Source organism: Hemitrygon akajei, chromosome 31, assembly GCF_048418815.1.
Source record: "Hemitrygon akajei chromosome 31, sHemAka1.3, whole genome shotgun sequence".
NCBI classification, from domain to species: Eukaryota; Metazoa; Chordata; class Chondrichthyes; order Myliobatiformes; family Dasyatidae; genus Hemitrygon; species Hemitrygon akajei.
The window spans coordinates 16,603,126-16,616,136 of NC_133154.1; the positions used below are offsets into that span (position 1 = coordinate 16,603,126).

The window sequence follows — 13,011 nt, forward strand, 5'->3', positions numbered from 1 at the left end:
CAGCCCCATTTTCTTCCTTTAACCGAATCATTTTATATCTTTCAGATACTTAATCATTCCCTTTGAAGTGGTCTAATTACAACCCAAGTAGATGTTTATTTGTAAAACATCCCAAATTCTAACGCCTCCAAGTAGCAAGGTTGTCTTCAAACTTTCCTTTCACTCATCCAAGTGTAAATCTTTAATCTGCACTTCGTTGTTAAGCTTGCTATTCCATAGGTTATATTTCCAGTTAAAGTCCTCTGAGATGTTGATACAACTTTTCTTTTTTGTAAAAGTCTTTGAATGACATATTGATGAACCTCCCATCTTCATGTTTTGCACAGAACCTGAAAAGGATGTGCTTGCTTGTTCTATAACCATATAACAATTACAGCACGGAAACAGGCCATCTCGACCCTTCTAGTCCATGCCAAACGCTTACTCTCACCTAGTCCCACCGACCTGCACTCAGCCCATAAGCCTCCATTCCTTTCCTGTCCATATAACCTATCCAATTTTACTTTAAAAAACAATATAGAACCTGCTGATATCACTTCTACTGGAAGCTCATTCCACACAGCTACCGCTCTCTGAGTAAAGAAGTTCCCCCCTCGTGTTACCCCTAAACTTTTGCCCCCTAACTCTCAAACTCTTATACTCTTAAATACTTCATAATAAGCAGAAAAATTGTTGTGTGTGTGTTTTTTTTAAAAGAAACAAAAATTAAGAGATGGTGAAGACAGGGTGGTGAAAAAACAAAGAAGGAAGGATGAAGGGGGGATGAAAGAGAAGAAGCCAAGAAAGCTGAAAGTTCCCAAGGAGTCTGGGTGAGTCAGCGATGTTGAATTGCTGAGACTGCATCAAGTATAATACGTTGGTAATGAAAGTCGTTTATCTACTTACTGTCCGTTACGCCGCTGGCGTTTAGGGTAGCAATGAATGTCCTTCACCTCTGGCACTGTTCAGGGTTTCCTTCATCGTGTTATTAGCTTACTCTCAGTTTTTCACTACTGTCAGTCACACAAGTCCCAGGTGAAGACTCAGGAATACCTTCAGGTTGCTATTTCTGTAACTGTTTTGTTTGACCAGTCAGGGTTGTTAGCCCATGGATTAACCCCCAGACCTGGAAGACAGGTGGACCACTCTTGGTCCGGCCTCTACCCTTTGACAAGGGTGACCCTACCATGAGGCAAAGCATAAAGCCCTGACTCCAGCCTATGTAGCTGTCTGGGTCATTGAGGCACGCAAGCCTCCAAACCATGACATTGTGGCTCTCCTGGAGGGTGACGAAAGTTACCACAAAGTTATTACTGCACTTCATGAGAAATTGAGACCCAAAAATAGATTGGAGCAAGAGTTACTCAAAAAACAATTAGTGAAGCAAATTTAAAAACATTTATAAAAACCAGTTAGGTATTAAAGTGGATGGATGGTGTGTTGCAGTCTTTACCCATTTGGGACCTTTACTTTGCTCAGAAAATTGAAAATTCACAAGTTGAGATCCTTCTATGCTTCCACCCTCCCATTCAAGTTTACAGCCCTCCAACAGTAAATGCATTGTGTCAGTTCTGGGCATGAGATGAGAAACTGAAATTGATGTTTGTCATCTGTGGTTGCTGGCTGGTAGCATAGTGGCATCAGCACCGGACTTCCAGGCAAGTAGTTCCGGGTTCAAATCCAGCTGGGTCTTTACACACTTTCCATCTGTGCTGGGGTGAATGTCGAGCTAGCAACTCGGCTTCATTTAAAAAAAAGACAAAGATGCCAAAGAAACGGCAAGGTTGCTGCCCGATGCACCACAAGGCACAGAGAGGAATAACAAAACAATCGACTATGGCAGTGGATGATGAAGCAAACTGTCGGGGATGTGATTGATATTAGCCTTTTATTTTCAGGGGTTTTTTTTAGTTGAATTCGAAGTCTCATGTTCCTGTGGTAGAAATTGAACATTATTTGATTATGGAGCATCATGCACTATTGTAACTTTGACACTGTTGCTTCTGATTGTTCTTCAGAGTGGTGGCCCTTAATGCAGTCAAACACCAGAAAAAGAAGCGGAGAAATCATAGTGACACACTTTCGCTGGCTGCAATGCTCAAAAAGTTCCAAAAGGAGAAGGAAGCCATGAAGAAGCAGGAGACCAACATGAAGCTGCCTGCCTTTCAGCTGACCGATCAGTCCGCGAAGAAAACTAGCATTTCCGAGTATACCCTATCTGCCTCCGATCAAGTCTTTTCGATTCTGGGAAATTCCAATGAGAATGACTTATTTCAGGAAGCTGCCAATGCCATGGAGTTGCTTGGGGATCTGGACCTAGATAAGCTGCTGGCGGAAACGCCCATCGGAAGCCCAGCCTCTGAACCTGAGGAAAGCAGTAACACTGCCGTGTCTTCGAGCTGCAACTTGCCCACCCAGAACCAAAAGCAGGTGCTCCAGTTGCCATCAGGATTATCCGCCCAACTTGAAAAACGCATTCACGATCTCAAGACCCTGCGTTCTATGAACTCAATCAATGAAGTGTCTGTAAGTAACACTGCGTTAAAATTGAAATTTTTGCTCTGGGCTGTGGTAATGTTGTCAGACAGCATCTGCACAGAAGTAGATGCAGCACAATAAAAGGGCATGATTAAGGCGAGATTACCTGAGTGGGGAGAAAGTGAGTAAAATCTAATCACAATGTCTAAATAAGAAGCTAATGTTGTTTAAACAGTCCCAAGCTGTGCCAGTCCTATTTCCTGAATTGTTCAGCAATAAAATTTATTGTAGCTGAACTTAATCCTATCTGCCCTTTTCAAACGGATACTTGGATAGTATCTGACTGAGTTGACCTTTCCTTGTTCTTACCTATTATAGACTGATTAGTGAAATTATTATTCAGTTGTATGTTAAATAAAAAAAACCCTTGGTGATTTCTCTTCAGATTCAATAGTGAGGAACATCTGTTAGGGGTGACTACACACTCTATTGGTGGCCTTTGCATGCTAAGCCATCAGAGGAGTTTGTTCGTTTTTCACCATGAATCTGCCTTGAAGATCGCTTTGGTTCATCAGGTGGTCCTTTTGCATTATCGAGATTAGCAAGTGGCAACAAGTTAATTACATGTAGACTCAAGAGAATGCAGATTCTGGAAATCTAGTGCACTACACAAAAAGATGGAAGAACTCAGCAGGTCAGGTAGTATCTGTAGAAGGAAATGGATGGTCAACGTTTCATGTTGAGGCCCTTCATCGGGTCTGGAAGAAAGAGGGGAGATATAATAAAAAGGTGAGGGGACAAGGGGTAGAGTGAGAGTTGGCAGATGATGGGCTAGTCATAGGTAGGTGAGGATAGGGGACAGTGAGAGTGATGTAGGAAGCTGGGAGGTGATAGGTGGAGGTGACACAGGCCTGAAGAAGATGGGATCCGATTGGAGAGGACAGTGGACCAAATTGTATGTACCAGGATGCTTGGGAGATCATCCTTGACCTCTAATTGTGTTTTCCTAGTATTTCTTTCTTGTCTTTTAATATTTTTCTTAATCTTTTTATCTGCTTTCTTAAAGTATCTTGACTTCATTTGAGCACTTGTGACTGCAAGGCACAATCTCGTGCAGTAAACACAATGTAAAGTTCAGAACAACCTGTAAGCTGGAATTTTAGTTCATAGCTATAGAAAGAGATGGTTCCTGCACCATTAATCTGTTGCTTAGCTCCCTTGACTATCCAGACAATCCCAAAAAATCTTTACAATCATCTTTATCAAGTATTTGATGCTTATTGTTTTTTATACTTTTCAGTGATGAACTACTTTTCTGGGTAGAAAACTGGATATGTATATGTGTAGTGAAAATCTTGTACAGGCACTCCTAACCTAGCATCAATTTATGGACATACAATCAATCTAAGTATATAAGATATGTATTTATATTTATTGTGTTTGTTCTGCATCGGATCTGGAATAACAATTATTTAATTCTACTTTACACGTGTACAGAAATTACATTAAACAATCTTGAATTTTGAATCTCAGGTTATATGACATTATATCAAATTCTACAATAACTTATAGAAATTCCAGGCCTGAATTGGATGCTTTATGGCCAGGAATTATTATTGGACAGCCTGTGTCTTTAATACTGTGCCTTTGTAAGTGTATCTAAGCCACGATCTGTATCCTTTAGGTTGGCAAAGTTTCTGAAGGGGAAGGAAAGAAGAAATTTTTCACCCCAGACATTAACACCATCCTGCTAGAGTAAGTCTGCTTTCTTCAAAGTTATAATATCACAAGCAAGAACTCTGTTTTACAATTTTCAGAATAAAATTAATAGAATTTTAAAGAATGATTCTTCTGACAGTAGCAAGTACCTATATAACAAGCATGTTTGGCAAGACTTAATAGAATGACTTGAGCAACACACACAAAATGCTGGAGAAACTCAGCAGGTCAGGCAGCATCTATGGAAAAGAGTAAACAGTTGACATTTTGGGCTGAGATCCTTCGTCAGGACTCACGCCAGGTCTGGACTCAAAATGTCGAATGTTTACTCTTTTCCATAGATGCTGCCTGGCCTGTTGAGTTCCTTCAGCATTTGGTGTGTGTGTTGCTTGGATTTCAGCATCTGCAGATTTTCTCTTGTTTGTGAACACACAAACAATTTTACTTCTTCTCGTCAATATGGAATACACCATTTAAACAATCACAGTTTGGTTCAATAAAGTATTTGAATCTCTGGGGTAATGTCTTCTACAAAAGCTATTTGGAGACAGGTGTTCAAATCAATGAGATGAGACTAGAGATGTGGGTTGTAGAGGTACCCTGCTCTATAAAAAAGATACACAAAGTCAGGTTACTGACAGAGCCTGTTCTTATCGAGAAAGATCTGTTTATGTGCACCATGCCTCCATTAAAACAACTTTCAGAGGATTTTAGAAGAAGAATAGTAGAGATGCATAAAACTGGAGAAGGCTACAAAAGCATTTCTAAAGATCTTAGTGTTCGTCAGTCCTCAATAAGAGAAATTCTCTGCAAAAGGAGAAAATTCAGTACTGTTGCTGCTCTCCCTAGGAGTGGGCGTCCTGCTAAGATCACACAAAGAGCACAACGTGCAATGCTGAAGGAAGTGAAAAAGAACCCAAGAGTTACAACAAAAGACCTGCAGAAATCTCTAGAACTTGCTAAAATCTCTGTTCACGTGTCAACTATAAGAAAAACACTGAACAAGAACGGTGTTCCTGAAAGTACACCACAGAGGCAAACACTGCTCTCTAAAAAAAACACATTGCTGCACATCTCAAGTTTGCAAAAGACCACCTGGATGTTCCACAACGCTTCTGGGACAATGTTCTGTGGACAGATGAGACAAAAGTTAAACTTTTTGGCAGAAATGCACTCCATTATGTTAAGAGGAAAAGGAGCATTGCACACCAACACCAAATTTTCATCCCAACTGTGAGGTATGGTGAAAGGAGCATCATGGTTTGGGGCTGCTTTGTTGTCTCAGGGCCTGGACAGCTTACAGTCGTTGAGGGAACAATGAGACAATGAATAATGACCCGAAACACAAGAGTAAATCAACAACAGAATGATTTAATGAGAAAAAAAAATTGTGTTTTGGAATGGCCAAGTCAGAGTCCAGACCTTAACCCAATTGAGATGCTGTGGCATGTCCTGTAGAGGGCTGTTCATGCAAGGTATCTCAGAAATATTAATGAACTGAAGCAGTTTTGGATGGAGGAATGGTCTAAAATTCCTCCTCGCCATTATGCAAGTCTGATCAGCAGCTACATGAAATGTTTGTTGGAGGTTATTGCTGCTAAAAGAAGTTATACCAGTTATTAAATACAAGGGTTCACATACTTTTTCCAGCCTGGACTGTGAATGATTAAACAATAAAGACATGAAAAGTACAATTGTTTGTGTGTTATTAGTTTAGGCACATTGTGTCTGACTGTTACTATGATTTAGATGAAGATTAGACCACATTTTATAAGTAATTAATGCAGAAAACAGGTAATTGCAAAGGGTTCAGAAACCTATTCTTGCAACTGTACCTGGTTCTTTTGCTTAAAACTGAAACTTGTTAAACATTCAGTAGCTTCGTTTCAGAACCCCAGCAGTTTAGCCATATGCAAGTGCTCGAATTATCATGTTTAGTATGTGCAGAGAAGGGGTAAGTCATTACGTAGTACTTGAGTAATCCCCCAATTTTAACTTGTTTAGCATTTTTTGAACACTTTGGACAACTTGGTGTCAAGTTGTTCCATCACTAACAAGAGAAAATCTGCAGATGCTTTAAATCAGATGCTAAAAAGAGGACAGTCGAAGTTTTGGGCTGAGACCCGCTGGAGGGTCTCATCTCAAAACCTCAACTGTGCTCTTTTCCATGGATGCTGCCTGACCTGCTGAGTTTCTCCAGCACTTTGTGTGTTATTTGTTTAGGCAGATTGTGTTTGCCTGCTATGACTTGGATAAAGATCAGGCTGCAATTATAAGCAATTAATGCAGAAAACCAGGTAATTGCAGAGTTCAGAAACTTTTAGTTGCAAACTGTATGTCTTGGGAGTAGGGAGGGTGCTGGATGTAAGGTTTATCATTGATGCTAACCATGTTGTATGTGTCTGTATGTGCAGTATTGAGTTACAAGTGCAGGATCTGAATCCGACTCAGCGTTCAGGAGTGTACAGCTATCTGGCTTCTTTCTTGCCCTGCAGTAAGGACCAGTTAATGAAACGTCTGAAGAAGCTACACCTCAATGAGCAGGTATATAAAGCTCAAAGACAAGCAAACCATTTTGATTGTTGTTTGTTAGGACAAGCTATTTTGTTTTATGTACATTCTTCCCCAATACAAAGTTCAAAGAGCTTTTGAGTTCAAAGGCCACTGTCCCTATTCAAAACAGTTAGCGAAAGAACTTAGGAGAGAAGTCTACAGACAGAAGATTTGTGGAATGGATGTCGTTGCTTTTCAAAGAATAATTGAGTATATAAGTCATAGTCATGCAGCACAGAAAGGACCATTTGTTTACCATGTCCGTGCCAACCGTCAATACTAAACCCTATTTTCCAGGTCAGAGTCTTTGCCTTGGCGATTCAAATGCTCATCAAGACACTTAAATGCTATGAGAGTCTCTGACTCCATTATTCTTTAAGGCAGTGTGTTCCACCCTGGTGAAAATATTCTTCCTCAAATACTCTTTAAACCTATTATTAACCTTAAACTTATACCATCTGGCTTTAGATAGCTATGTTAAGGGAAAGAGTTTCTCACTCTCTACCCTCTCTGTTTGCCCCTTGCAATTTCCTATGGTTCAGCTGAGTTTCTTATCAGTTTCCTTCAATCCAAGGAAAAAAGGACCTCTGCAGTCCCTCCTCATGACTGATCCATTCCAACTCAGGCAACGTTCAGGTAAACTTCCTCTGCGTTGTTTCCATCATAATCTCCAATCTGCTGTGTAGCACTAGAACAGCACACAGTACTCCACCTGTAGCTCTACCATTGTTTAATATTGTCGTTATGGTCTCTCTTTGTCCAGCTGTTGAAGACAGCCATTCTCAGTGTCTTCTTCACCATCTTATCTAACTGTGCTACATTCCACAGTGATCCTTGTAAATCAAACCTTTCCCTCAGTATCCCTGAAGCTGGGATTCCCAACCTTTTTTATGCCATGAACCAATACCATTAAGCAAGGGGTCCGTGGACCCCAAGCTGGGAACCCCTGTACTTGAGCTAACCATTCATGGGTATGTCCTAACTTTATTCATCCTTCTAAGTGCATCACACTTATTACATCTATCACCGCCCTGCCCATTTTATCAACTGATCATTATCGTCATGTAACCTGTACCAGAACCTCAGGTCTGCTGCAGAAGTTGAAGGCCCAGTGTGTGAATCCCTGAGTCCACTGGGGACCTATCTTAGGTTTAGAGGGGTATGTATGTGTCCTTGGGTGTGTTGGTTGTTACACACATGATGCATTTTTTTGAATCTGACCCCCTTTATCAGGGTCAACACTTTTGTGTTATGTGTGGGTTTACTCTTGCATCAACTTTGAAATTGATTAACATACATATCAGATAGTAAGGGCCCCAGCATCGATCCCTGTGGTCACAGACATTGTCACAAGAATGACCTTTTATTACCTCCCTGTGCCTCCTATACCAAGTCAATTTTGTGTCCAATTTGCTGACTTGCCCTGGATGCCATGGGCTCTAACACTTTACACCAAGGGTTCCCATCCTGAGGTCCAAAGACCCCTTGCTCAATGGTATTAGTCCATGGCATAAAAAAGGTTGGGATCCCCTGCTTTAGACTAATCTCCTACATGTGAGCTTGTCAAGGGACTTACTAAAACCTTCAATCAATACACTTTGTTATCTCTTTAAAGAACACAGTCAAATTAGTGAGTCAAAATGTTCTCTACAACAAAACCATACTGATTATCTTTGTATAATCCATGCTTTTCTAAATCTGAATTAAATCTGTCTCTTAGATTTTTTTGTTCCCAGTAACTTCCTTATCATTAATGTTAGAGTGTGGCACGTGGCCAAGTGGTTAAGGCATCGGACTAGCGATCTGAAGGTCGTGAGTTTGAGCCCCAGCCGAGGCAGAGTGTTGTGTCCTTGAGCAAGGCACTTAACCACACACTGCTCCAGTCCACCCAGCTGAAAATGAGCACTGGCAAAATGCTGGCGGTTAACCTCGCGATAGACTGCCCTCTATCCGGGGGAGGGGAGTCTCGTACTCTCGTCTCTTCGTACCATGGAAACCGACATAAGCACTGGCCTGATGAGCCTATAAGGCTCGGGACAGACTTTAACTTAACTAACTAATGTTAGACTCAGTGGTTGATAACTACCTGGGTTACCTTTGTTACCCTTTTTTATGAAGATGCCACATGAAGTTAGCTGGCTTCTAGATGCCTGACTTCCATGGTCAGCAAAGCTTAAAAAATGTTGGTGAGAGACCTGACAATCTCATCTCTACCTTCCATAGAATCCTGGGTTACATCTCATCAAGTCCTGGGACTCATCCATCTTTAAACTCCCAACAATATCCAGTACTCCTTTTTACATAGAACAGTAATCACAAGAACAGGTTATTCAGCCCACAACATTTTACCAAACCAGCTAAAGAGCAAATCAAAGCCACCCAAACACTAATCCCTCCTACCTACACCATGTCCATATCCTTCCACCTTCCTTACATCTATGTGCACATCCAAATGTCTCTTAAAAGCCTCTAATGTATTTGCCTTTCACATTCCATTTGAACCTACCCCTCTCACCATTAACGCATGCCATCTGATATTAGACATTTTAGCCCTGGGAAACAGATACTCTCTGTCCACTCTATCTATGCCTCTCATAATCTTATAATCCTCTATCAGATGTCCTCTCAGCATCCGGTGCTCCAGGGGAAACAACCCAGGTTTGTCCAGCCTCTCGTGATAGCTCATGTCCTCTAAACCAGGCAGCATCCTGGCAAACCTCTTCTACACCCTCTTCAAGGCTTCAACGTCCTTCCTATAGTGGGGTGACCAGAGCTGTATGCAGTATTCCAGATGTGGCCTAACCTGAGTTTTATAAAGTTGCAATATAACCTCATGACTTTTGAATTCAATACCTTGACTAATAAAAGCAGGCATTCCATAAGACTTTTTAACCACCTAATCAACCTGTGTAGCCACTTTTAAGGAGCTGTGAGCTTGGATCCCAGGATGTCGCTGCTCAGCAGCACTCTTAAGGATCTTGCCCTTAACTGTGTACTGTCTCCTTGCAATTTCCCTAGCAAAGTGCAACACCTCACATTTATCTGGGTTAAATGCCATCTGCCATTTCTCTGCCCATATCTGCAACTGATCTATATCGTGCTGTATTCTTTGCCAGTCTTCTACACTATTTACAACTCCACCAATCTTGGTATTTTCATGATAACTTGTTCTGGAATTTCAACGTCCCTCCTTAAATTCTCCAACTATGATGTTACTCTTAGTGAATGCATACCATAATTATTAATTTTAGAGCTCCTGTATTCCACACCTGATTGCTCCTTTAGTCACTATTGGGCCCTACTCATTCCTTTGTAACCCTCTTGCCTTAAAGATAGTTATAAAATAATTTGGTGTTCTCCTTAATTTTGACCACTAGTACCTATTTTTACACACCATATTTTTACCCAATTTTTGCCTTCCTATTTTTTAAGTATTCCCCTGCACCTTATATATATATTGGGCTTGCCCTGGGTTCAACTTTCTGTATTAGTTGTAGACTTAATTTTTATCCAGTCCACTCTACCTTGACACCAAGGCACTTGAACTTCTCCTTATGGGATCACATTGGCCCTAAGCTTTTGTTATTTCACTTTTGAATGACTCCTGCTTGTTAAATATCTGTAAAAAGCTCCCCACAGTCTACTTTTTCCAGGTCTACATTACGATATTGAAATTGACCTTCCTACAATTCAGCATTTTCATTTCTGGGGCCACCCTTATCCCTTTCCATTAATTACTACTTTGAAATTTAAAAGTTATGACTAACTCCAAAATATTTTCCCATTGACGTTCCAATCATTTCTCTGGCTTCATCTCTCAAGATTGGGTCCATTACTACCCCTTGTTTCCAACAACCATCCCAGGAAACTGGTTTTAAAAGCTCTCCTGGACCCTTTAAAAATTCTATTTAAAATCAGGGAAGATAAAATTCCTTATTACTCTAATAATTTTTGCATTGCTGTGTCATTTGTCACATAATCTGCTTCTTTGTCTCTCACTGACTGTTTAATGCCTGTTGTACACATGCAACAATAGGCTCTACCCCTTTAACTACATTTAAAGAGCTTTGTAGTCTATCTTTCCTGACTCCTGAATTAATACAGCAATGTCCCCTCCTCCTCCTGCAATGCCCCCCTCCCATTTGCTAATCAATACCTTCAGTTTATCTGTGTACCTTTCATTTTAAAAAAAAAGATGGAATTTAGCTTGTGTCCCAATAACATGAGCAAAGATCTCCACGAGAGGGTTGACCTGTTCTGGTTCACTTCCAGGCCGTGCCTTCCCAGGAACGATCCCAGTAATCCAAAACTCCAAAAGCCCTCCCTTTGCACCATTTCTTTAATCAAACCTGACCTCCAATTGCTAGTGTTGGAAATAATCCAGAAATTGCAACCTTTGACTCCTGCTCTTTAAATCTGCTACTTAGCTCTCTGAATTCATGTTGCAAGACTTTGTACCTCCTTTTACCTGTGTCACTACTAATGTGAGCTTAATGCCTGGCATATTACCGTACCCTTTAAGAAAGCCCAGCACCATTTTATGACATTCTTCATTCTGCTCCCAGGGAGGGAAAGCACCATTGGTTTCATATCCACAGCTGCATAAGTGCCTGTCCATTTGACTTGTATCTCTACCGTATCATTTTTGGTCGCCTCCTTTGCTCTTGTGCAGCTGAGCCACCATAATTAGAGATGCATTTTCCATTTTCCAACATGGTGAAATGATTTTTGGAGTGAGCTTCTCTGTGCTTTGCCTGCCTCTCTTTCTCTGCCTCCTACTTCAAAGGGCCCAGTTATGAGGAGAAGATTATAGAATTTTTTTCATCAAAGAGGCAGAGCAAACACAGCAGATTGAATTCTTTGTGTTTTATCAGATAATTTAATTCTGAGAACTCCCAGACTGATCAGGATAATTCAATGTAATGAGCAGGAGATAGTAAAGGATTCCAAGCTTAACAGAGCTGGGCTTCCTCATTTTCCTATTAAAGCTGCACATGCAGCTATAACAAGGAGCTTGGTAATGATTGATCTTCCATACTGAGATGCTCTGTGACCACGTATGCTATAGCATCCTAAATACTCTTCGTGTACTTGAAAAGTGAGGGAAAGGTTGAAGGTTTTGTTTCTTGTTTTAATTTCTGAGATAATGGAGACATTCCAGAGTGAATTAGTTGCCCGTCCTAATTGTTTCTGCCACCCTGAAGGAATGGCAAGATATTTCCAAGTTGGAATAATGTTTATGTTGCAAGTCTTAACATTTTCACACTGTAAGGTGATTGATGTTGGCAAGGACCTGCAATGCATTTTGTAACTGATCCCAGCACCAACCACACTGCTGTTTGTTCAGGACTAAATGTTCAGGGTAATGGATGGCTTACCAGTCAAAGTGGGCTGTATTGTCCTGGTGTATTTTTGGAATTGCACTAAACAGGAAAGTATGAAATATTCCATCACACTTGTGGTGTGATGGAATACTCACTCCACAAGTAGATGCTGGTAACCTTTGTTGAGTCTAGCCTTGAATCACTCTCTAGGGGATACAGTGTCTGACCTGGTTTAAGTGGCTTGTTTCTAGTCCAGTACATTGATGGTGGACGGTGGCAATGATACTGTTGTTGAATGGTGAAGGTGGTTCGTTAAGTGCTCCCTTGTTCGTAATGGGAATTTCTTGGGGCAACCCTGCGGGACTTATAATACTTGCCATACCATTCCATGCCTGAATGTTGCGCATGTATAGTTAAAATAATTAGTGCAAAAATAGAAAATAAAAGTAGTGAGGTAATGTCATGGGTTCAATGTCCATTCAGAAATTGGATGGCAAAGGGGAAGAAGATATTCCTGAATCACTGAGTGTGTGCCTTCAGGCTTCTGTCCCTCCTTCCTGATGGTAACTATGAGAAGAGGGCATGCCCTGGGTGGTGGGGGTCCTTAATGATGGACATCGCCTTCCTGAGGCACTGTTCCTTAAAGATGTCATGGAAATGACGGAGGCCAGTGCCCATGATGGAGCTGACTAATTTTACAACTCTCTGCAGCTTACTTCAATCTTGTGCAGTAGTTCCTCCCCCTCCCACCCCACCCTGTATAGCAGACGGTGATGCAGCCTGTCAGAATGCTCTCCATGGTACATTTGAATAAGTTTTCAAGTGTTTTAGATGACAAACCAAATCTCCTCAAACTCCTAATGAATTATAACCACTGTCTCGCCTTCTTTATAGGTGCATCAATATGTTGCAACCAGGTTAGATCCTCAGAGATATTGACACCCAGGAACTTGAAATT

General features: G+C 41.0%; 1 protein-coding gene across 3 annotated transcripts in view; it reads left to right on the top strand.

Annotated features, from left to right (window-relative positions):
• The window catches only part of LOC140719318 (ubinuclein-2-like), a 63,897-nt gene that overhangs the window by 10,010 nt on the left and 40,876 nt on the right, over positions 1-13,011 (top strand). For all 3 annotated transcript variants that reach the window (XM_073033867.1, XM_073033868.1, XM_073033869.1), the window contains exons 5-8: positions 697-809; positions 1,998-2,505; positions 4,142-4,212; positions 6,591-6,720. In XM_073033867.1, coding sequence (XP_072889968.1) covers positions 697-809; positions 1,998-2,505; positions 4,142-4,212; positions 6,591-6,720 — 822 coding nt within the window. The remainder of the gene's footprint in view (positions 1-696; positions 810-1,997; positions 2,506-4,141; positions 4,213-6,590; positions 6,721-13,011) is intronic.